At 42.4% G+C, this 24,591-nt stretch overlaps 1 protein-coding gene across 4 annotated transcripts in view; it reads right to left on the reverse strand.

Moving 5' to 3' along the window:
- The window catches only part of tfdp2 (transcription factor Dp-2), a 59,940-nt gene that overhangs the window by 7,188 nt on the left and 28,161 nt on the right, over positions 1-24,591 (reverse strand). For all 4 annotated transcript variants that reach the window (XM_081371269.1, XM_081371268.1, XM_081371271.1 and 1 more), the window contains 6 exons: positions 17,614-17,744; positions 17,345-17,392; positions 17,194-17,226; positions 4,871-5,033; positions 3,939-4,085; positions 1,801-1,869 (listed from right to left, as the gene is read on the reverse strand). In XM_081371269.1, coding sequence (XP_081227395.1) covers positions 1,801-1,869; positions 3,939-4,085; positions 4,871-5,033; positions 17,194-17,226; positions 17,345-17,392; positions 17,614-17,744 — 591 coding nt within the window. The remainder of the gene's footprint in view (positions 1-1,800; positions 1,870-3,938; positions 4,086-4,870; positions 5,034-17,193; positions 17,227-17,344; positions 17,393-17,613; positions 17,745-24,591) is intronic.

Genomic DNA, 24,591 nt, shown 5'->3' on the forward strand with positions numbered 1-24,591 from the left:
TTGGTTGCGTTGTGAGTATTTGCAACACGTTTGCGTATTTGGTTGCGTTGTGAGTATTTGCAACACGCTTGTGCATTTGGTTGCGTTGTGAGTATTTGCAACACGTTTGCGTACTTGGTTGCATTATGAGTATTTGTAGCGAGTTTCTGTATTTGGTTGCGTTGTGAGTATTTGCAACATGTTTGCCTATTTGGTTGCGTTGTGAGTATTTGCAACATGTTTGCCTATTTGGTTGCGTTGTGAGTATTTGCAACACGTTTGCGTACTTGGTTGCATTATGAGTATTTGTAGCGAGTTTCTGTATTTGGTTGCGTTGTGAGTATTTGCAACATGTTTGCCTATTTGGTTGCGTTGTGAGTATTTGCAACACGTTTGCGTACTTGGTTGCATTATGAGTATTTGTAGCGAGTTTCTGTATTTGGTTGCGTTGTGAGTATTTGCAACATGTTTGCCTATTTGGTTGCGTTGTGAGTATTTGCAACATGTTTGCGTATTTGGTTGCAGTATGAGTATTTGTAGCGAGTTTCTGTATTCGGTTGCGTTGTGAGTATTTGTAGCGAGTTTCTGTATTTGGTTGCGTTGTGAGTATTTGTAGCGAGTTTCTGTATTTGGTTGCGTTGTGAGTATTTGTAGCGAGTTTCTGTATTTGGTTGTGTTGTGCGTATTTGCAAAACGCTTGTGCATTTGGTTGCGTTGTGAGTATTTGCAACATGTTTGTGCATTTGGTTGCGTTGTGAGTATTTGTAAAGAGTTTCTGTATTTGGTTGCGTTGTGAGTATTTGCAGCACATGTGCTGATGAGGATGTTTACTAATTTGCTGGTGTTTTTTCTATTTGCGTGTGTTTTCTTCAGTTGCAGCGTGTTGAGCTCTCTCGGCCAACATACAACAGTCAGTGTGCCTATTGTCTGTGATGTCATCAATAATAATCAAAAAGCAGCAGCAGGGATTTTTAACAGCGCTTAATAAAAAATCCGTCATTGCCGTTGTCTGGAAAACTTTCTAGATACAAAAAGCACTTTTTGTTTATTGCTTGTAATGTCTTTCTTTGTTCTCTTTATTTATATAATTTACATATATATGTGTGTGTGTGTGTGTGTGTGTGTATGTGTGTGTTTGGAAGCTATATTTAGTTAGTTAATCATTTCTAACATACAATTGTTTTGATTTATTATTAATTTCTCATTTTAAAAAGTACTTTTTTATAGAATTGAATAAAATTCAACAAATAAACTTGATATTCAAAGTCAGTAAACTCATTCATTAATAATAATAAAAAAAATTAAATCATGAATTGTTTCAGATTGCGATTTGGAAACAGATTGGATTGTGATGTGAGGTTTAAAGATTTTCAGATCTAGTATTGTCCCGTTACTGATTCTAACACATGAACCATGAGACATTTCTATGAATGAGTCAAAAAGACTCATGAATCTGTCTTAAATTCACAAATCAACGTTTGAATTGTCTAACGACTCATTCATAAACAATCTGTTGGAGCACTTTAAGTCGCTGAACAGAAAGCCATCACTTTCTTCATGCCCAACTAGAAATTAACAGAGTAACTGTCCTTATATTGGTGGGAGCTTCCTCTAAAGTACTAAAATGGTTGAATAAATGAAGAGTTAAAATGTTAAAGCACCAGAATCGCTAAGTGGAATCAGAATGGGAATCGTTAAATTCATTTTCTACAGATGATTCCCATATGTAGTGCTGTTTGGAATTTTTGCTGCGAGGTCGGAAAGCTTCCCTACCAAAACCTCACACACACACATACAAACACAAACAGGTGTGGTACAAACCTGTAATATTAGCTCCTCTAGCTGGGCTCTTTTCTGTCGGATTCTTTCCAAACGCTTCTGTTTTTCCAGCTGAAAGATGACCACACACACACACACACATAAATATGTACATATCTGTCATGTATTTCTATATTTAGAGTACAGAAACACACAGATAACAGATAAGGTGTATGAGCTGCTCCCCCCACCTTTCCTCTCATCATCATCCTCCATTCACCCTGTGTTTCTGTCTGTCAGGCAGTCACAGATGTGACACTAACAGATGGTGTCCGGCTTTACAAACACACACATTGTGTCCTCATTGCCAATGCCTGCTCAAAGCTAGACTGGCTAGTATTAAAGTACCTACCTGTGTCTCTATTACATACAAGAACACAAATGATATGGCCCAGATAAAATAAATAATAATAAAAATAAATCTTACTTGACTGTCTTCAGTGAATATGTTCATATACATTACAAAACACTGAAAACTATCAAATAAAATATACATTTTACGGGTTTACATGCAAATCAATAAACTGGCAATCATTAGCATTTATACAAGATTTTGAAATGATCAGGTTGTTCCTCCTGTTACACAGTCAAAGTGAACTGGTAACAGGCAAAAATCTGTGCATGTCGATTAGGTTTTGCTTAAAACATTAATGACCTTTCCTCGATAAAAGAACAAGCTGTTCACTTATTAACCACGATCTGTGTAAGACAGGGCGTTGATTGGGCGTTGATTTCCATACCCCAATTTAACCAATATTCTGGTTAGTTGAAATCTGAATTAGACAGACAGATATGCCTGTATTAATCTGGATTCTGGGTGCCAAAAACACAATTTTGCTAAATGACCCCGTCGAAGATAACTGAGCATATTCCAAATCAGTGAATAAACAAGTGTATGTCAACAATGAATATTTTCTGTCGACCCGTTCTGTAGTAGATCAGAGTTTTGCTTGCCCTGTCAGCATATACACTGGCTCCACTATAAAAACTTTAATTTATTTTTAGCCATATATTCGTATATATCTCGATAAAAATATGAATACTGATAAATATTTTGAATCTGTATTAATATTTGATAATACTCATATCATCAAATGTCAATTTCTTTACAAAAATACAACAAGCAAAAAACTAAATCAATTGATTTGTAATATTATAGATATAAATGTAACTCTTTGACTACTATAAATTCATAAAAATACTTTCAAGCTGATGGTAGTACACAAGTGGTGACAAATTGTAACAACAAATTTAAATTTTTGACAAAAAAACAAAAACAAAACAAACATTAAGGTTTGCAAGAAATAAAACATGTACAAGAATGCAGTACTGGCCCGAACTCTCCGTCAAACAGACCCAAACTCGTAAAAAAAAAAACGTAAAAATATGGGTAAAATATAGCCTAGGTGAAAATGCGAATTCACTCTTTGCCAGAAGGTGGCACTTGTGCAACAGCAGGATTGTAGCGGTTATATAAAGCAGTGCTGCGCTTATCATCATGGGCATTACAGAAGCATTATAAACACATTTATTATTTATCAGCAGTAGATCAAAACAATCACTTGGCATACATGTGGCATGATAGCAAACCGCTCTAAAAGCGCGTGCACGTAAAAAGCTCAACAGCACTGCGTCTTTACATTGAAACATGCAGTGCTGGTATTTCATTGATTAAATCATAGCCATTTCAAGTTTAATTACCACATCTAAGCAATATTGTGATTTCTTGTTTTCCCCTCCCCAGATATAAACCCTCCTGAAATTAAAATTGAGACTTTAAAGTGCCCAGCCTGGTTCAGTTCACAGCAGGGCTTTGCCAAAAATGCAGTTCACTGGTGCGTGAGTTTGTTTATAGAATGCTGTTGTCACTCCCATATATACAAATAATTATTTGTAATTATTAAATTACTTTGGCAAGCTGTCTTTGGCAAACTCCCTAAATGAACTCCAAACAACCTTCGTTTTGGCCAGATTTTGTTTTAAATGACGTCCCACGAGTTTGTTTTTCAATTTCCCTTGAAGTATATTGGGGCTTTTAGCCAGAACGCTTATCCGGAAGATGACGCACATGCACATATCTTCTTTGGAATCAATGGGAAGGTCATTTGTGATAGTGAATGTGTCTTTTCACACACACCCACCTCTAAGTTGCGACACTCTTGGGCTGAGTTGGTGGGAAGGCCAATCCAGCGTATCTCCTTCTTCTCTTTGGAGATGATGTTCATGGCCATCAACACGTTGAGCGCGTCATACACACGCCGGCGGATGTTCTTCTGGTCGTACGCTTGCTGCAAGTGCAAACACACACCATCTATTAATGTCACAAAGCGCATGGAGAGTCCAGTCGCAGCCCAAACCCTTTGCGTCTGCGCTGAAGTCTTTTGACTCTGAGTCTTTGTCCTTCTAGCATTCCAGGGCAGAGAGATTAAAAACTGGTGGACTGTCAGAACTAATACCGGAAAATACTCACAACACGCCACTCTCACTCCAGGTAGAAACACTTGTTATGCAATGATCTAAGGCCAGCGGTCAAAACCCAAACCCTCATTATAAAAGACATATTATCTGAGATCAACATTAAGTGTCTGTTCCTGCTTATGGTTTTGGGATACGGCCAGACGAGAGGTGGACACTGTGCAGTGCGACGGGAAGTGCTCAACGTTCTTCATAAACCACAGGCTGATGAATCACAGCCATATTAACATGAGAGGCCGCAGGAGGAACCTGTAGAACTTTACCGTGTTTTATTGGTCCAGTTCTGTATTATTCTGTTGTGTAAACAGACACCGAGTAAGTGATGGTCATTTAAGTGAGGCATAATGGTAACTCTATGCATATTTCATATCTGAAAGAGTCCAAGACAAGGACAGTCTTTTTAGATCAATATCAAATGGCTCTGTAAGAAAGCATTATGTAAACTCCATGACTTTTAAGGCTGAGTGCGGGAGTTATGCACCCAATTTTAATACTTGTGGTACAGGTTTTTTTTTTCTTCCAAATCTCTAAACAGACCAACAGTAAAAAATAATTAGGAATCAAGCTTAAAGTCTAATCATGATCTCGTGGCACTCACCGAGTCGGCGGGCATCAGGCTGCTGGCGTGTGTGAACTCAGACACCAGCTCATCGGCCACCTCGTTATAAGACGTGGTGCCTTTCTTTTGTACCTTCTCGCACACCTTCATGGAGAAGTGCCTCAGGCCTTTCCCGTTCTTATCTGCCCTCTTCAATCTCTTACTGCAGAGACACAGAGGAAGAGAGAGTTTGTTTGTTAGTTGGACAGTACAATAAAGATTGTCAAGATTAGTAGCATTCATTTTTAATAGAAAGCAAATCAATATTCAACACACACACACACACACACATACATATATATATATATATATATATATAAATAAAAAATAAATGTTGAATGTTGGTTTCCTTTTAATAAAAAAATGAATGCATTGTAGTAAAACATACTATAATACAAAAAAACATTTATACTAGGGGTATGTTCACACGACAACGATATACAAAAAATTAGTGGTGTCAACAATAATCGATTCGGCGATGCATCGCAATGCGGGGCATGCGCGATTCAGCATCGATGCAGCAAAGTGCCATAATCGATTATGTAACTGTTTATTTTCTGGCCTTGAGTTGGACAATAAAGTTGTTAAGTTTCAATTACTTCCGGGACTTTCAAACATCAAAATAACATTTATTAATATGTATTCTTGTCAAAATGACAAATAAACATCTTTTCCTGTTCTATTTTGCCTGGAAACGCTTCCAACACGCTTGCGTGTCGCGTGAAAAATAGGCGTCGGATCTATTTCTAGCATGCACGTGTTTTCCGCGCGCCTGAGTCACGCAGGCAGTGTGCAAGCTCTACCTGTTAACATGGGAGCCGGAAAAAAACGGACACGCCACGCAGCCAGTGTGTTGCCGACGCGGTGTGTAAAACCTGCCACACTAAAATCAAGCACGTTGGCAATACAACTAACTAGTTTAAAAAACACTTATGTTCACTGCTGGAAAAAGTTGGCTGTTATTATTGCTCTATTTAATTTCAAATGGTTCTAAAGCAGAGAGAAGAGAAACATTTCTCATTCAAAGCACTGAAAGCAGTGATTTATGATTTCTTTTTCAGTTTTCAGTTTTGAAAATGCCATATCCAATACCCTTGTACCATTAAATTTTATTTAATGACATTTATGTCAAAGATACAGGAGAGTGACAATACACACATAGCAGCCGATAAAATCTGTTGTTCAATATCTGACTGCTTGCATTGCCTCATGACTGATGAAAATTTTGCCTTGTTGTGTGCAGTAGAATTTTGATGCATCGTAGAATCGAATTGAATCAAATCGTTACCTGGTGAATCGTAATCGAATCGAATCGTGAGGGCAGTGCCAATGCACACCCCTACAAAAAATAGAAACGTTTTTCCTTTGCATTTTCCACGAACCGACGACAACAATGTCAACATGATCTCCGTTCACACGGATCCGCGAAAATGATTTAAATGCCGTATTATTCATGCCAGGCCAGTAGTTGGCAATGCCACTTTGTAAAGAAACTCTACGTGCCTATAGACTGAACATGTAATACACATGCGCCGTTTACACAAATTCATGTTTTTGTAGTTTACACGGAGACGATCATGGTATCGTTTTCAAAAACTGGCACTTTGAAACCTGTTTTCAAAGTTAGCAAGTTAGCAAACCGATTTGAGTCAGTTTCATTGTTTTTTTGTGTACGCAGACATTTCTTGTTTAAGAATTATTTTTTTTGAACGAGAAAAAAAAAAAACATCGGATAGGGAAAGCTCTGGCTTCGTGTGGATGTGGCCTAAGGAAGTCTTCTGACAGGCTGTTGTTTAAAGTGGTTTGTGAACCAGCAAACAGCTCTGTTCTCTGTAACTGGAGACGACGCTTCGAGAGTGCCTTGAGACACTTCTTTCCTGTTACAAATAGCAGATATGTGTTGCACAATCACTTTTCATCCTATATTTCATTTACACCCATCACATCCTATTTGTCATTTGTTGATTCAAGTGTGTGATCCAATATCTCACTAATCAAAACACACACACAATCTGGCAAAGAGACAGCATGTCCAGGGCTGTGACACTCTTTGTGCTCCCAGCATGCATGTGTGTGCACATTTTCATGTGTGCTTCGTGTTTCACTGGGTCCTTGGCCCTGGGTCGTGTGTCACTGTAGCTCACTGCAAGATGAGTCAAGTTCAACCACAGAGGTGGGAAACCAAGCACACACATGATACGTGTGTGAGAGTGCGAGTGACTGACTCAACGTGACGTCGACGGCACCACTGCAATGCATACAAGCACACTCATTCACTCAATTTATTAATGAAGGACAGAGAAAGGGTCGGTGAAGATGTGTCACAAATAAAACCATAGACTGTATAAAACAATGGACATAGTGTCCGTGACGTCACCCGTTTCTGAAGAGCATTTTTAAGCTTAAAGTGGGCGGAGCCGGCCGTCACCATCTTGTCCGCACGTCACTCCCAAATAAACGAAAAATGGGCAAAAAGGCGGGATTGCTCAGGTGACATAATGCTAACAGACAGCAGACAAACGGCTAGTAGTGACAGCAGCGGCAATCCGGATAAGTTATTAAGTTACAAACAAATGAGTTATAAAATAATTCACCCCCCTCACAGTTGTCATGAAGGGCAAAATTAGCTATATAGACCAAAACCACTTTTTGTACTGGGCTGTAAGCATATCTTTTCTGCTGTAAAGCTGGGCATAGTAACATGGGGGTCTATGGGATTGACTCTTTTGCATCCAGTCTCTAGTGGCCAGTCGATGAACTGCAGTTTAAGTCCCTTCCAGAGAGATGTAATGTATGATGTAATAACCATCGCTATCAAATTAAGTATATTTTAAAAGGCCGTGCATTCTGCTATACGCATATGCTAGAATAAAGGTAAAATCTGAAGTATACTCTGGGCTTTACAGGAGTAAGCAAGTTACATAACCCGTCTGTGTACGGATCATTACATTATTACACCGTTGTTCCTCATGCCGTGATGCACCATCCGATGTCGAGTGCATTTGTGCCGCAGAGGCTGTGGTGCGTGCGAGCGGCTTGTGAGAGATAAAACAAAGAGATGGCTCAGGGTTCGATGGTGTGCCAAGTACACAAACGGGAAAAGTCCGGAGGAAAATTCACTCATTCTTTCTCTCTCACACACATGCTGTATGAAAAAACGCCACTGCACTGTGGGGTGAATTACGTAACTGTCGCTCACTGAAGGAGAGAGGTGCGGAGAAACAGGAGGAACACGGGGGAAGGGGGGGGGGAGGGTGCAGTAGCGGCTGATTGGGGTTTCAGTCGTCAGGACAAATTAGTTCCAGACCCCCAGCTCACCAACCTTCACCCCTAATTGACTGGAAGTACTGCAATGCTGTAAGAGGGACTCTCACGCAGCTCTGTGTGTGTGTGTGTGACTGTGAATATGACACGCATTTACACGTAACATACATACATACATACATACATACACACACACTGGTTTCTGCTTAGCAACAGTGCGGAGATGTGTTCCCCCCTGTGAAGACTGTTTTAGCATCAGAGAAATGCAGTCTCAGGACAGAAAAGAGAGAGAGAGAGAGAGAGAGAGAGAGAGAGAGAGAGAGAGAGAGAGAGAGAGAGAGAGAGAGAGAGATGGAGGGCTGGAAAAGAGGAAGTGGAAAGAGAGGAGAGGGGGAGGGAGATTCATCTGACCTTTCGCAGGAGAAGACACATCTGCCAGAATGCAGCAAAAACGAGGAGAGTCACAGAAGGGTAACGGTCTGTGTCTGTGTTTGTACTGTGAGCAATTCAAAGAAACGCTAGAAATAATTCACGGGGGCCTAAACAGGAAATATCTATCAAATTGGAATATAAAATTGCAAATATTTAGTTATTAACGTTGAAGTGACCATATTCAAACAGGTTTCCCGAATGCGATCTGTACAATTTTAACAAACTAATTTTTAAAGGGTAACATTTTTACTGAGTTACAACTCTACTCTAATTAAAATCAACTATTTGTTTCTGTAATTTGCCCTATATTTATATTTACTCCTTTAATATTTAATACATGTCTATATTAATAATATAATAAAACTCGATATGAAAATCCCACATTCCATTTACAGTTAGTCTTACCACGGTAAATCCACGGTAAATGTTAGTGATTTGTGGATTGAAAAGTATTCTGACCTGAATGTTGTGTTCTCTTACGAGAGATACTCTCGTACTGCGTAGAATACGCTAGGGGAAAATCCTTTTCCACGAGAATACTGAAGCCAAAAAAAAAATTATCCTTTAATTTTGTATTAATGTAAAACGCGTTGCGGCAGCATACAGACATAGGCGAGGCAGCTCGCGCGCCTATTGGCTGGTCTGCTGGCAACTGCTTAAGCCTATCGAGCGAGACCTAGAGTGACGTCAGACCCAATGAGGGCGCTTCGCGCCCTCTGCGTCACGTCCCGCCGAAACGGGCGTGGCTTAGGTCTATAAATACCGCTCGCAGGCATTATTTCTCTGATTTTTCATCCTTCAGCGAAGCAACTCACATCGCTGGATCCGAGAAGAAGCCGCGCTGTTGAAGGAGCACCTCAGCGGGACGAGTCGAAGAAGCTGCTGGCCGCGCCGCCTTCATCGCCTTCCTGCTGCGCTATCCAGCGCCTATATCCTTTTCATTGCACTGTGTGTGTGTGTTCGCCGGCGCGACTCACACTATCTAAAAGAGCTGCGTCTTTTTCAAGATGCCTGCTTGTGGCTCGTGCAGAGCCGCACTCAGCGACGGGGACCGCCATGTCATCTGCGCTTCCTGCCTGGGTCAAGAACACGCAGCTCTCGCGCTCGCTGATGGCGGCTGCCATCACTGCGAGCTGTTGCCTTTAGCGACTCTGAGGACTCGCTTGGCACTGTTCACCGAGACTGCGCCCACACCTGCTGTTGTGCCGCGCCGTAAGAAGCGCCGCGCTCAGCGGATCCCGGAGCCCTCTCTCAGCCGTCAAAGCTCGCCGGTGCGCCCGCCTGCTTCTCCGGTTTCATCAGCTTCGCTCACGGACGGACAGCGGCCGCGGTCTGCCGCCGCTTCTGTCCATGACGCTGATGAGATCGACGCGCTGCTTCGAGAGGAGGATTCCTGCTCTCTCATAGCATCAGGCAGTGAGGATTGGGCGGGCTCTGAGGACCCCACCCCTCCTGCCCGTGCTTCTACGGGAAAGAGAGCGAGCATTGAGGCGGAGCTCATGCGCGTGCTCACTCAGGCCACGGCGAGCCTCGGCCTCGAGTGGATTACGCCTGAGCAGCCTGCTCATAACCGGCTGGACGGCTACTTCCTGCCTGGGGAGCGCGTTTCACCTGCATCCAAGCCAGCGCCCTTTCTTCCTGAGCTTCATGAAGAAGTCGCTAAATCTTGGAACTCCCCTTTTTCGGCCAGGACTCGGTCCTCTGTCTCTTTGGCGTTCTCCGCTGTTGACGACGCAAAGAACAGAGGCTACCACTCCCTGCCGCCGGTTGAAGAGGCTATCGCAGCGCACTTATGCCCGCCCTCCGCTGGACGGCGTGCTAAGATGGCGCTGCCCTCAAAAGCCTGCCGCACGACGTCAACCCTGCTCCGCCGCGCTTTCTCCGCCGCCGGGCAGGCCGCGTCAGCGTTGCACACCATGGCCACGCTTCAGATATACCAGGCCGATCTCCTCCGCCAGCTGGACGAGAAAGGACCTGACGTAATCTGTGTGCCGGACTTGAGGAGCGCTACAGACCTCGCTCTTCGCGCCACCAAGTCAGCAGCACAGGCCATCGGACGGAGCATGGCCTCGCTCACCGTGTCTGAGAGACATCTGTGGCTTACGCTCTCTGACATGTCTGAGTCGGAGCGCACCGCGTTCCTCGACGCGCCGCTTTCCCCTGCCGGCCTCTTCGGAACCTCGGTCAAAGATTTCACCGATAGGTTCGCTGAGGTGCAGAAAGCGACCCAGGCCATGAAGCACTTCCTCCCGAAGCGCTCCAGTTCTGCAGCAGGCCGTGCGAAACCGTCTGCTCAGAGCTCACAGCCTAAGCCTCCGCCCGCCGCCTCCTCTTCTCAACGCCGCCAAGCCCAGAGCTCGAGACCGCGCTCTCGCTCATCCGGCCGCCGCCCCGCCCCGCGTGGCCCGCGGCAGAAGGTTGTGTTGAAGCCAGAGGCCCCGAAATCATCCTAGCACGCCTAGGAAAGCGACGGTGTCCAAGTCCCGCTGCGGCCGGACTTCCACCAAAGCTTGCCGCTCGTCCAGTTCCAGGAAATGTGACTGGTCCAGCGTATTTAGCAGCCAACAAGCCGGTTCCATTACCCGCTTGCCTGCACACAAAAGCCGTTTTTACGGCTACCCAGATAAATCCCTTAAGAGTGTATTTTCTGGTGTCCCGGCCACGGCCGACGGTGTTTCATGTGTAGAAAAAATGCCCGCTACTCAGCGCCCATTCCTACACACAAGCACAGCCCTTCACACAGGGCGCGCGCACATAAAATCGACTCAGATCGATTGCGCTTCAAATGTAGCAAAAGTGCCCACTACCCAGTGCCCACTAACGCTACTTCCCACATGTCTCACGGTCCCTGTGAATACAGGACCCGTATGCATATGCTCTGCTCACGCGAGCAATGCTGTAAAGGTGGTGTACGTGCCCGCCGCTCCGCGCCCACGCCCACACACAGACATGAAACTAGCCCAGCCCTCCTCCTCTCAGCTAAACACTGCGGAGGAGTCGAGCGCGGGCATTCTGCCCGCTGTTATCAGCGCGCCCCCTGCCTCAGATGTCATGAGCGCGACGCTTATGTCACAGCACACAAAAGCCGCTGTATCGCGAGCCGATCAGAGCGCGCTTCGCATCCGGCCCCTAGCTACTCGCGCACCTGCGTGGGAAAAGCTTCCCGGGGTTTCGAGATGGGTGCTGAACATCATAAAAGGAGGCTATTCGCTGCAGTTTCGCCGACGCCCTCGCCGCTTCATGGCGCGCGTCGAGACCACGGTAGAATCGAAAGTAGCCCATCTACTTCGAGCCGAGATTTTGAAACTGTTGAGCAAAGGGGCTATAGAACCCCTATCTCAAGCTCAAAGCGAGGGGGGGTTTTACAGCAGATACTTCCTGGTGCCCAAAAAAGACGGGGGTCTCAGACCCATACTAGATCTGCGGCAGTTGAACAGAGCGCTTATGAAGCGCCAGTTCAGGATGCTCACAACCAGAAAAATCCTCGCGCACGTCCGCCAGGGGGACTGGTTTGTGTCAATAGATCTAAAAGACGCGTATTTTCAAATACAGATAGCGTCACGTCACAGGCGATTTTTGAGATTCGCCTTCGAGGGCCAGGCATATCAGTACACAGTCCTGCCTTTTGGCTTGTCCCTGGCACCCCGTACATTTACGAAGTGCATGGACGCAGCGCTCGCACCCCTCAGATTACGGGGCATACGAGTGCTGAACTATCTGGACGACTGGCTGATTCTAGCCCAATCTCACTCAGAGCTCGTAGAGCACAGGACCATTTTACTCGATCACCTCGAGAATCTCGGTCTCGCAGTGAATTGGGAGAAGAGCTCACTTTTCCCCAGACAGATTATATCTTTTCTGGGAATAGAGCTGAACTCGCTGCTAATGACAGCACGCCTGTCATCTCAGCGCACACTAGACATTCGTCGCGCAGCCGGCGCGTTCCGCTGCGGCGCGATAGTCCCTCTCAAAGCCTTTCAAAGGATGCTCGGCCTGATGGCCTCAGCATCTTCAGTTCTCCAGTTGGGTCTTCTGAGCATGCGCCCACTGCAGTTCTGGCTCAGAAAGAGAGTACCACGCTCAGCGTGGGCCTCCGGTCAGCTTCGCGTCAAGGTCAATCGAGCATGCATTGCAGCTTTGAAACCTTGGGAGGCAAAAGACTGGTACCAATCAGGTGTAAGCCTGGGGACTTCCTCGAGAGTGATGGTGGTGTCCACGGACGCATCCACCTCGGGATGGGGAGCGCTGCTCGAGGGCAGACCGTTTTTTGGCCTATGGTCAAAGCGGGAGAAGCTCTTACATATCAACTGCCTCGAAATGTTGGCAGTGAGCAAAGCGCTCACGCGCTTTTGTCCCCTCATACAGGGGCACCACGTGCTAATACGTTCAGACAACGTCTCAGTGGTGTCCTACATAAATCGCCAGGGCGGCCTCAGGTCCCTGACTCTGTACAGGCTAACCAGGCGCCTCCTGATATGGGCCCGCAGCAACCTGCTCTCGCTGAGAGCAGCGCACGTGCCAGGGCTCCTAAACATAGGACCAGACAGACTGTCCAGGAACCAAGTTCCGACAGGAGAATGGTCTTTGCACCCACAGACAGTCCAGCTGCTGTGGAAGAAATTCGGCAGAGCGGAAGTAGACCTGTTCGCGTCTCAGGAAAACGCTCACTGTCCAGAATTTTTCTCGAAGAGCAAGGACGCGCTGACCCACGAGTGGCCTCGCCGTCCTCTCTACGCTTTTCCCCCCGTCTCCCTCCTGACTCAGGTGATAGAACGGGTCAGGGAAGAAGGATGCTCAGTGCTGCTTGTAGCCCCACTTTGGATGAGCCAACCTTGGTTCCCAATCGCGATGCAGTTAGCAAGCACCGCCCCGTGGCCAGTGCCTCTGAGGAGGGATCTCCTCTCTCAAGCCAACGGCTCGATTTGGCATCCTCACCCAGAGCTGTGGTCCCTCCATGTGTGGGCCATCAACGGGTACCCGCTGACCTCCCACAGGGAGTGCTAAACACTATCACACAGGCCAGAGCTCCGTCTACGCGACGTCTCTATGCCTCAAAATGGTCAGTGTTCTCTAGCTGGTGCACAGCTCGTGGTGTGTCACCCCTGTATTGCGGTGTGACGGAGGTTCTTTCCTTCCTACAGGAGCTGTTGGATAAGGGCAGGTCCCCTTCCACGCTCAAAGTCTATGTAGCGGCCATAGCAGTGTTCTCTTCGACCACGCTCGGCCAGTCTATTGGAAGGAACGATTTAGTTATTCGCTTCCTTCGTGGAGCTAAGAGACTGAATCCTCCCAGACCTCCCACAGTCCCTATATGGGACCTTTCTACGGTACTGGAAGCCATGAAAGGTCATCCATTTGAGCCCTTGCAGGAGATTGATCTTAAACACCTGTCTTTCAAGACGGCGTTTCTTCTGGCTCTCGCTTCAGTGAAGCGCATAGGGGACTTACACGCGCTCTCAGTAAGCGCGACGTGCATGGAATTTGGGCCGAATGACTCTAGAGTTATACTCAAACCTAAGCACGGTTATGTTCCTAAATCCCTCAATACACCGTTCAGAGCACAGGTCATTTCCCTGTCTGCCCTGCCGGTCACTGAAGGAAATATGGACGAAAGCTCCCTTTGCCCAGTCAGGGCGTTAAGAGCTTATGTGTCTCGCTCGTCTGTTTTCAGACAGACGGAGCAGCTATTTGTTTCGTTCAGCGGACGTTCTAAGGGACAAGCCGCTTCGAAACAGACCCTATCCAGATGGGTAGTGGACGCGATAGCGCTAGCTTACACAACCAAGGGCATGCAGTGCCCGCTGGGTGTCAAAGCGCACTCCACGAGAAGCATGGCTTCATCGTGGGCATGGTCAAGTGGGATTGCCTTGCAAGATATTTGTATGGCGGCAGGCTGGGCCTCTCCGTCTACATTTATAAGGTTTTACAACCTAGAGGTTCCCGCACTACAGGCCAGACTACTGTCGGTCTAGTATGGCCAAAATCTCATAGCTGGCGCTGTCAGTTATGCAGCTATTGAGTATTGCAATCCTTGCTCTATGCTGCTATAAGGAAGATAGTGGCTAACCCCCCTTTCTTCCAGGATTCCCTGTGGGTCCCCTGGGTGATTATGTACTGTATGAACTCCGGGCTGTCGCCCTTGAGTCTATGGTATCAGATCCCAGCACGCACGGCGTTTTACAGTAGGTTCCCCTAGCGTATTCTACGCAGTACGAGAGTATCTCTCGTAAGAGAACGTACTCGGTTACTAACGTAACCTCGGTTCTCTCTAGAGAGAGGAACGAGTACTGCGTATCCTGCCGTGCCTGCACGCGCTCTGGTTGCTTCGACTATGAAAAACCAGAGAAATAATGCCTGCGAGCGGTATTTATAGACCTAAGCCACGCCCGTTTCGGCGGGACGTGACGCAGAGGGCGCGAAGCGCCCTCATTGGGTCTGACGTCACTCTAGGTCTCGCTCGATAGGCTTAAGCAGTTGCCAGCAGACCAGCCAATAGGCGCGCGAGCTGCCTCGCCTATGTCTGTATGCTGCCGCAACGCGTTTTACATTAATACAAAATTAAAGGATAATTTTTTTTTTGGCTTCAGTATTCTCGTGGAAAAGGATTTTCCCCTAGCGTATTCTACGCAGTACTCGTTCCTCTCTCTAGAGAGAACCGAGGTTACGTTAGTAACCGAGTACGTTTTCTGTGTCAGTGTTGTTGAGAATGTCTTTTAATTCGTTTAAATCACCAAGACATTTGTGTTTGTATCATCGCCGGTGAGCGAGTAAACGCACTTGTTCTGAGCTCGTACTGTGCTGTCCTTTGGGCAGCAGAGATAATAAATGGTGCGTCTGTTTCGTTCCACTTCTGGTGCGTTTAATGTTTCTCATAAGCAACACAAATGCCAGTGCTTGTCAGTTATCACATTTTGTTTCACTCACGGTTTACAGCAAAACCTGGCCTAAAATCTAGCGCGGTCGCCTTGTGCTGACACTGTGAAACTGCATGATTTGTAAATTATATGTGGTGGGCCATTTAAAATTCATCCCCGGGACGTGTTTGGGTGTGTACTGGACTTTGGACACCCCTTGCCCTAGATAGTCCCTCTCCAAACCCTTTGAGCCGATGTGACAGCCTGGTCCGGACTACACAAGCTTTTATAATATTGAAGCCCATTGAGGCGAGACACGGCAGGCAAAAACGTCGTTTTTTTTTTTTACTGGTCAATTTTGATATTTTTGGATATTTGTCTTCAATTTGTCTTCTTCTTTCAGACTTGTGGTGAAAAAAAGTCCGAAATACACATTTAGGTCTTTATTTTACTACACTGTGTCTGTTTGCGTCTGTAGATTTCTCATAAATTCAACAAAAGTTGGCGTTCTTAATCAACATGCTGCTACGCGATCGCTGTCTGCACCGTCATCACATGCACCGCTGGAAAGCTCTCTCTCTCCTGTACAATGCTGTCGGATCCAAATATGGTCATTTCCTTTTTATCAGCAACCAATCGCGAATGTAAAAGGGCTGAATGCACAATCTCATTGGCTGATGCTAAATCTTTAAAGCCCGTTTTCTCAAAATGACTTTTCTCTCATCCTCCAAGTCTGAAATCTCCACTTCAGTAGCACCAATATACACCAAACTTTCCAGTCTTGTACCTAGTTATATTATGAAGACATTTACAGAGGGATTTGTAAATATATTATTCCTAGCCTGATTTATATAACATTTTATTCCAAAAAACATGGCGAAAATCTTTTTTTTAAGGCTATTGACAGTATTTTCTGATTTACAGGATAACAAAAGTAGATATCCATAAATCCCTCTGTAATTTTTTTCCCCATCTAATATGTGAACACAATGAAAAAATAATTTGTAACCTGGCTTTATCCAATACTCAGATTTTGTTTTTTTAAATATATGCAAATTAGCGCATATTTAATTAGATATTGCCTAATTTGCATATTTAAACATTAAATTACAGAAAACTTGTAATACATCTTTTTCTCATCTTAATGTAGGTAATCAACTGCGAAAGTCTCAAGGTGATATCTGCTAGTTTAATTTTTTACCCTATTCACCCGTAGTGTCTCGCATTAAATGTTCAAAATGATGGCTTTCAATTACACTGTAATGTCGAATGGCTATAATTATTTATACTTGTACAAGCAAATATTTAGATAAACACCTAAATATATTGAGGATTATGTGTAGTGATATGGACAAGAACTCGATGAACTCCTGAACAAATGTCAGCATGAACCAAACAGACGAGCTCTACAGGAACACATTCAGTAGTGTAGGGGAAAGCACAGGCTCCCTGTGAAATCTAGCACACACTACTGACGTCAGAGCTCCTCAGTGAGAAATAATGCTCAATTAAGAGAGAGAAGCAGCTGAAGGAGGGCTTGACAGTGTGTTTTATGTTAGCAGAGAAGCTCATTAGGGACACGGGGGCTCTGAAACACAACTGGGGTGTGCAGCTGTGATCCTCCACTGTCCTGCTTAACATCTGAGCCTCATAAATCCTAGTGAGACTGCAGCACTCTTTCTCTCGCACACACACTTATTTGTCTCATGGGCACATCCATTTAAAGACGAGTGTGTCTATTGATCCCAGTGTCCCTCAACTCAACTCACTTACCTGGACGAGGAGTCACTCAAACACAGTCCGTCCCTGCAAAACACATGTGAATATTTACACGTTTTGATCTCTCTTTCTTCTAATCCTCTTTGATACATTCACAAAAATCTTTTTAAACATGATTTTAAAAGTGTGAAAGCAGATGCCCCACCTGTCTGAGTAATAGGAATCAATGTAGTCATGTGTCCTTTTTTTGTTCCTAACAAAGGGAAGGCCACAGTTAGTCAACAAACACACACGGTTGAGTTCGCCAAATACATAAAATATCTCTAGCTTATGTAAGGTTTTAAAGTTTACAACTGCTTCTCCAAACTCAAGCAGAAAACAAATCCCCATCAGTTCATATGAGGACATCAGAGTGCCATAGGAGCACTTCATTCCCATTAAAATCAGTGCTTGAGAAGCGTGCACGTGGCTCACCCCGGGGTCCATTCGTTGCCCTCGGGAGGGTGTGCCTGAGTAACCATTGCAACCGGTGTCGTGTGCGGCGTGAACGGGCTGCCGATGAGGATACCCCCGGGGTGAGACACTCTCTGCGGTGTGCTTAAAATCTACAGAAAGGAAAGAAAACAATGTAAGGTTATGCAAATTATAACTGAAGATAGTTAGGTGACAAGTTAAGACCGGTAGAGAGCATCACTAGGGAAGGTTCATGTTAGTTTTGGCAGTCAGCCCCTCCTGGTGGATACTATTATGGGAAAAAACATGTTTCTCCATCCAGGTTGTGTACTTCCAGTGAACAACTGCCACTGAGATGAAAGAGAACGCTAACGGGTTGATTTCTGAAGGTACAATAGACGTTTTTGATTTGGGCGACCTCCACTGTGGTGTTGCTGACAGACACCAGCATGTTCTCATTCATCCCGATGTACATGAGCGATGAGTCCCTGATTTATCTCCAGCTCTCTCCCTCTGGATCTCTCCTCATGCGAGTGTGTGCCGCAGCCCCAGGGGAGCAGACACGCCTCAGCAAGGACACCCTCATCCATCACCGCACCCATCGTCCTCCTCCTGGCCCTCTGGATGTATTCAGAAAGGCTCGCTACCATACATCTGGTCCATCATGAGGTGCGTATGAGATGCATAATATCAAAACTTTGTGGTTAAATAAAACCAGATCACACACAAAAAAAAAAATAGATGAATGAAATAATTTCATAAACAATAATTATCTTATCACACTATATTTATTTAGTTAAAGGAATGATTAAACGGACGTTTCCATGGTCCGCTGCAGGCGATGTCCTAGCTTCTCCTCTCCCTATAGGTGCGTATGAATGTTTTATGTTTATGTTTTATGAATGCCCGTCACCTTGAGCGTTTCTGGTCTCGCACCTGCTGTATCCCACAATGCTTTGTGTTCAAATCTATTTCCAGTGAGATGAATGAATGAGGAATCGTGTAGCCAATTTGTTTGTTTTTTAACCTACCAGGTCATTCAACTTATCTTTTTCATATTTAAATACAAAACCTTGTGTTTTATTTATAACATGCTATCTGGAATCTGATAATTTGACAAACTGATTCAAGTATGCAGTGTAATGTGTTCATGTTTACGAAGCATACAGATTAATATATATATATATATATCGTGGCCACGAATTAAAAATCATTTCATTCGTTTTAATTTGTTAACTCATTTTAGGAAATTGTGGCCACTTTAAACTAATTTGTTCCCTTGTTTTGACTGAATTAAAACAAGGAAACAAATTATTACAACATGGCCACAATGTAGTAAATCAGGAGAACAAATTATTATAACAAACTTACAATTTACTTAAAACGCCCTGTAAGTCGTGGGAACAAATTAATTCGTGACCACAATATACGTTTTCCCCCTCATGTCATGTGTGAGGCTCCGTACATGTCAGTGTTATTTTAGTATTATTTATATAATGTTATATTTATGAATATTTTGAATGAGCTTTTTATATTTTGAATTTATATTTTATATATAGGGTAAACGTACCTATTAAGCTCAAGTACCCATTAAGCACACTACCATCTTGGAGCTCAGATTATAAAAAGAAACAGCAATGTATTATCCTATTTGATGTATTAACCAATTGATGTGTTTGTTACTATATACCTCCTGTAATTTTAAACCAATCAGACCATTGCACACTGAGATATGTGTGTCCATGTGTTCACACTGTCTGGCGGCTATTTTCAAAGCTGTCTGAAAACTTTCACCAGAAGAGGAGCCCCTCAAATGTGCATTTTTTATATGTTTAAGCCTTTATTTTGAAGAAGTACATCATCTTATTGCAAAATTAAGAGATTAATGTTTAGACTTTTGCATATTATAACCTGGAACCTGGATGTGGGAAATAATTACAGTTAGATCTAAAAGATAGTTTTAGCAACATAGCCCAGATGCTACGAACATAGCTAGCTTACTAGCTGTATAAGATTGTGTGCTACATTAATATATTACTTCACAGGAATTAATGGCTTGTACTTTTAAATCCATAATATTATAATTTTACATTTTATTGATAGTCTGTGGTTTTAAACTGCTGTAATTTTTAAAGAATTCATATTATTGTTAGGTGAGCTTAAAGGGTGCACTACTATGACAATCACACAGCTTCAGTGTGACTGACATCAATTAGAAAAAGCATAATTTCATAGATATTGTCTATAATAGTTGTTCATATTAAAATTGGTATAAACTTAATACATTACCTAGATTATTAATTTAGCTAAATATTTTCCTTTAAATTTTAATTTAATATTTATTAATTAAAAAATGTTTTTGCTCCAATTAAGCACAGTGTGTGCTCCCTTTAAGCTCACCCACATTAAACGTCTATGTAAATACTTAATAATCAGAATTTAAATATTAACTGATGGTTGTCACTATGTTAATCTTCAAAAAAATGATTAATAAACTTATTTTCACAGTCTTAAGATGACAAAAGCTAGACGAAACTATAGTGTATGCCCAAAGATGAAAGAGGCATGTCATACAAAGAAGGAGCCATCAGAAACCTGTCGTATCTGTCCAAGAAGTTTGGAGTAGACAGGAAAGCTCTGACCCAGAGAGTTAAAGGGATACTCCACTTTTTTTGGAAATAAGCTCATTTTAAATCTCCCCCAGAGTTAAACAGTTGAGTTTTACCGTTTTCGAATCCATTCAGCCTATCTCCGGGTCTGGCGGTACCACTTTTTGCATAGCTTAGCATAATGAATTGAACCGGACAAGACCATTAGCATCTCTCTCAAAAAAATGACCAAAGAGTTTCGATATTTTTGCTATTTAAAACTCGACTCTTCTGTAGTTACATCGTGTACTAAGACCGACGGAAAATGAAAAGGTGCGATTTTGAGAGTATAGTTCCTAGCCATATCAGCCTAGAAAATTGAAACTTTACATTTTCCGTCTGTCTTATTACACAATGTAACTACAGAAGAGTCGAGTTTTAAATAGGAAAAATATCGAAACTCTTTGGTCATTTTTTTGAGAGAGATGCTAATGGTCTTGTCCGGTTCAATTCATTATGCTAAGCTATGCTAAAAGTGGTACCGCCAGACCCGGAGATCGGCTGAAAGGATTCGAAAACGGTAAAACTCAACTGTTTAACTCTGGGGGAGTTGTAAAATGAGCCTATTTCCAAAAAAAGTGGAGTATCCCTTTAAGGAGCACATTGGTTTGTTTTGTTATTTGATTTTTCAATATGGGTTACACATAGCTGAACGTGGACTAGTCTAGATGTTGCAATGAGTTTGAATGACACGTCACTATGAATAGGATAGGCTACCTGATCAAATTGAATGCCTTGTTGCTTGATTTTAGTGTTCTGTTTTTTTGTGATTGACTCTGTACCTTCAAATAAAACTTTTTTCAATTATTCCTTAAAAAGGTTGTTTAAAATAAACAAGAATTTTTAATAAAACTTGTTGTGAGCTTATTGGGAACAGGGGTGTGCTTAAAGGGTACAAAACGTACCCATTAAGCACAGCCAGACTTTTTATATTTAATGATGTACATCTTAATTGAAATACTTTTGTCATTTAAAATAAAATGAAATATTATAGTGTGAGAGATTAATATTTTATTTTAAAATAACTTCTTGTACTAAAACCAATATCTTGTGCACTAAAAATGTCTCAATGTAGATTTTGGTGAGCTTAATAGGTACGTTTACCCTAATGAATTATTTTTATATTTTCAGTTTTCATTTTAGTTTAAGTTTTAGTAATGGTGTTATGTGCTTCTGACATTTAATGTGTTATATATATATATTTTTTTTTTTGTTAACAATAACAAGACAGTCATGTGACAACACGGTGGCATACTATTTAAAATGTATATCATGTCATAATTTCATGGAAGTATGCGGTGTACACTCTGCAGTATGCAGGAAGTTCAACGTTTTTACGTCTTGATTTCTCGCACCGTGTTAAACGCTACACGGGTGACACTGAGTGTGGAGGACATAACTGTGAGATCTACTAAGTCGGAAAGGAATCTGTGTGTAAGTGTGCCACACATCTCTGTAACGAGTGAGTGCGGGTCCTAACGAGGGTCGTTAATAAGCTCATTAGCAGAGGTGCGGGCACACAGCGCGCTTGTTCTCCTCTGAGCCTCTGCTTTCATGCTTTCGGCCCTTCTGCTCTGCCGTCAAACACGAGGACTCGTTGTTTGGTGAAGGGTGTCGTTTCCGCACCTCTAGCGGCACTAAACACAACTGCACAAATAATGTCTGCTTCCAAACAGGTTTCCCATGCAGTCCTACTGCCATTGTTGAGACAAACAGGGTCCCGAAAATGACGTTAGTACATGCAAACAAAGCATGAGTGTTTGCACTCTTCAGGAAGTCAACCTAACAATTGCTTAATTGCAGGTTCCTATTGAGCTAGTATAGAATGACATATTTTAGCACTGAAAAAAAATGACATTTCACCTTTAAATGTAGGCATTTACACAGAAGACCCTTCCTGATAGATGTTTACTGCAGCATTGTTGTCAAACTTCAGCTCATCAAGGTCTCTCTCTCCAACTTCCTCCCCTTTCATCAGTGTCTTTCCTCCCTTTAAACTCCATTGTGCGAGTCCATCTCTTCAACATTCCTTTCTATTGTTCTGCTGAGTGCAGCCATACTGACCCGTAAACACCCTCCTCCTCCACCCCTTCAGTTTCCTATTGTCCATGTACAGCAGACAAGCACATGCAAATCACTGTTCTCTGAAGTCTCACTGCCCACTACTGGCTACAGAACGAACTGCAGCACAAACATCTTTCACACAGGAATTTGTGAACGGGATTGGTAAAGTTAGCACTTTTTGTTTATTTATCGGTAGCACTGAACAATAAGGTCTCTTTAGTTAACATCAGTTGCCATTAACCAACACTGATAATGAGCAATATGTTTGTTACAGTATTTATTAATCTTTGTTAAAGTCAGTTAATAAAAATACAACTATTTTTAGCTGATGCAAGCTCAGGTCCATTAAATAATATTAACAGATATTAATAAATGTTGAAATTAACCTAATTTGATCTGATTAATCAGATTAAAACATACAACAGAATTGAGATGTTTGATTCATTTTTGGTGAATAATTTCTTTAAAAGTATTTTTTAGATACATTTAATATACTGTAGATTGACAAATATTGACATTTATTACAAAGTTGATTTATATCATAGCATAAATATAAATATTCCTCATTGTGTTTAGCAGATTTACTGCATTTTACTTCGAGCATTCAAGATTCAACATTTTCAGTCTACTTTGGTCAGAATTTCGGTTCCTCTTAAATGTTTTTAAACCATTTCAAAACGAACATAAATGCTCATGAAAATAAATGTGATAAAGTTGTTGCCAATGGCGAATATAATTAATTGCCGTTGCACTTTAATTTTGTCACTTTTGTAACCATTTAAGTGAGTCTGGAGTATTGCTGCTGAACATTTCCGGTCAATTTCCGGAGACTTTCCATGGGAACTTAATCTGGGGAATTTTGGAAATATTCCAAGTTGGAAACTTAAATGGAATTTATAAGAATTAATTGGACATTTGGGGAAATGTATATAAACTGTATCATATACAAACATAAATATAAACATTTTGTTATAGTTATAGTTATAGTAGCAGGCATGTTAGTTGTTGTTTTTATTGCATATTGATATATTTTTCAATTAATTACTTTTGATTTAGTAAATATTTTTATTGCAGCAATTGTTATGCATGTTATTTATTTGAGTGTCGATTTGATACTTTTATTTTCAGTGTTGTGTATTGATATTAAGCAGCACAACTGTTTATTAGAATGATTTCAGAAGGATCATGTGACACTGAAGACTGGAGCAATGATGCTGAAAATTCAGCTTTGCCATCACAGGAATAAATGACACTTTACTATATATTAAAAATGAAGAAATTAGAACATAGAAATTCAACTGAAATTGTTTTAACCAAGATTTTGCGGAAAGATTTTTTTTTTTAACTACATTTAAGTACCCTGTGTTATGAGTCTGAGTCATTTGCTCATTGCTTCCATTCTGTCCAGTGTATTATTGTCTGTGTATTATTGTCTGTGTATGTGCATGTGCTTGTTTGTGTTACAGGTGGGCGGTATCTGGTGATAATTTGGTGGAGGCTGCGATTGGTTCTCCTCCACACCTGATCCAGATATAAGGACCGCCCCAAACACTCAACAGAGGCCACTATTGTGCCGTCCTTGATCGTAACCACTTCGCTAATGTTTTGTATCATCATCATCGTCTAGTCTAGAGTGTCATATCAGAGAAATTTTAAATGTTTGTTTGAGATTGTGATTTGTGATTGTGAACCTCTGTTTATCCTTGTGAACTGACCCACGCCTGTTTGACAACGATATTGGATTCTGTTTTGTTTGTTACGTACTTGCACATTTATCTCCTGTAAATATTTTAGTATATATTTTTGCCAAATTAAGGGAGGTAAGGGGGTTTGACGCCATTTTATTTAGTGTATCTTTTCACATTGTTTTTGCTTTAGGGAGGTAGGTAAGTTTAAATTGTATTTTTTTTTTCTTTTTTTTATAGGAATTTTAGAGGTGAAACAAAAGATAGTTTTTGTTTGTTATGTTGGGCTTGTCTGCCCCTGACACTAAACCCCTTTGGAAATAAACGTATTTGATTTTTTTATATATATTTCTCTGGTAGTGAGACTCATTCTTGTTCATGTTACGGCCGACCCCTAGCGGGTCGTAACACCTGTTTAAGTACATTTAAGGCTAACCTGCAATTTTGCAAATTCCCAGTTTATACCCATTAATTCCCATGGAAAGAGTCCAGCCATGAAAATTCCCAGAATGTTGCAACCCTAGCCTGGAGCAACTGCAGCCTTAGATTTAATGTGAGTGTTTGAGAGATTATGAAGTGCTGCTTGTTTACATGCATTTAAA

This window comes from Scardinius erythrophthalmus, assembly GCF_964197995.2.
Source record: "Scardinius erythrophthalmus genome assembly, chromosome: 7".
NCBI lineage: Eukaryota > Metazoa > Chordata > Actinopteri > Cypriniformes > Leuciscidae > Scardinius > Scardinius erythrophthalmus.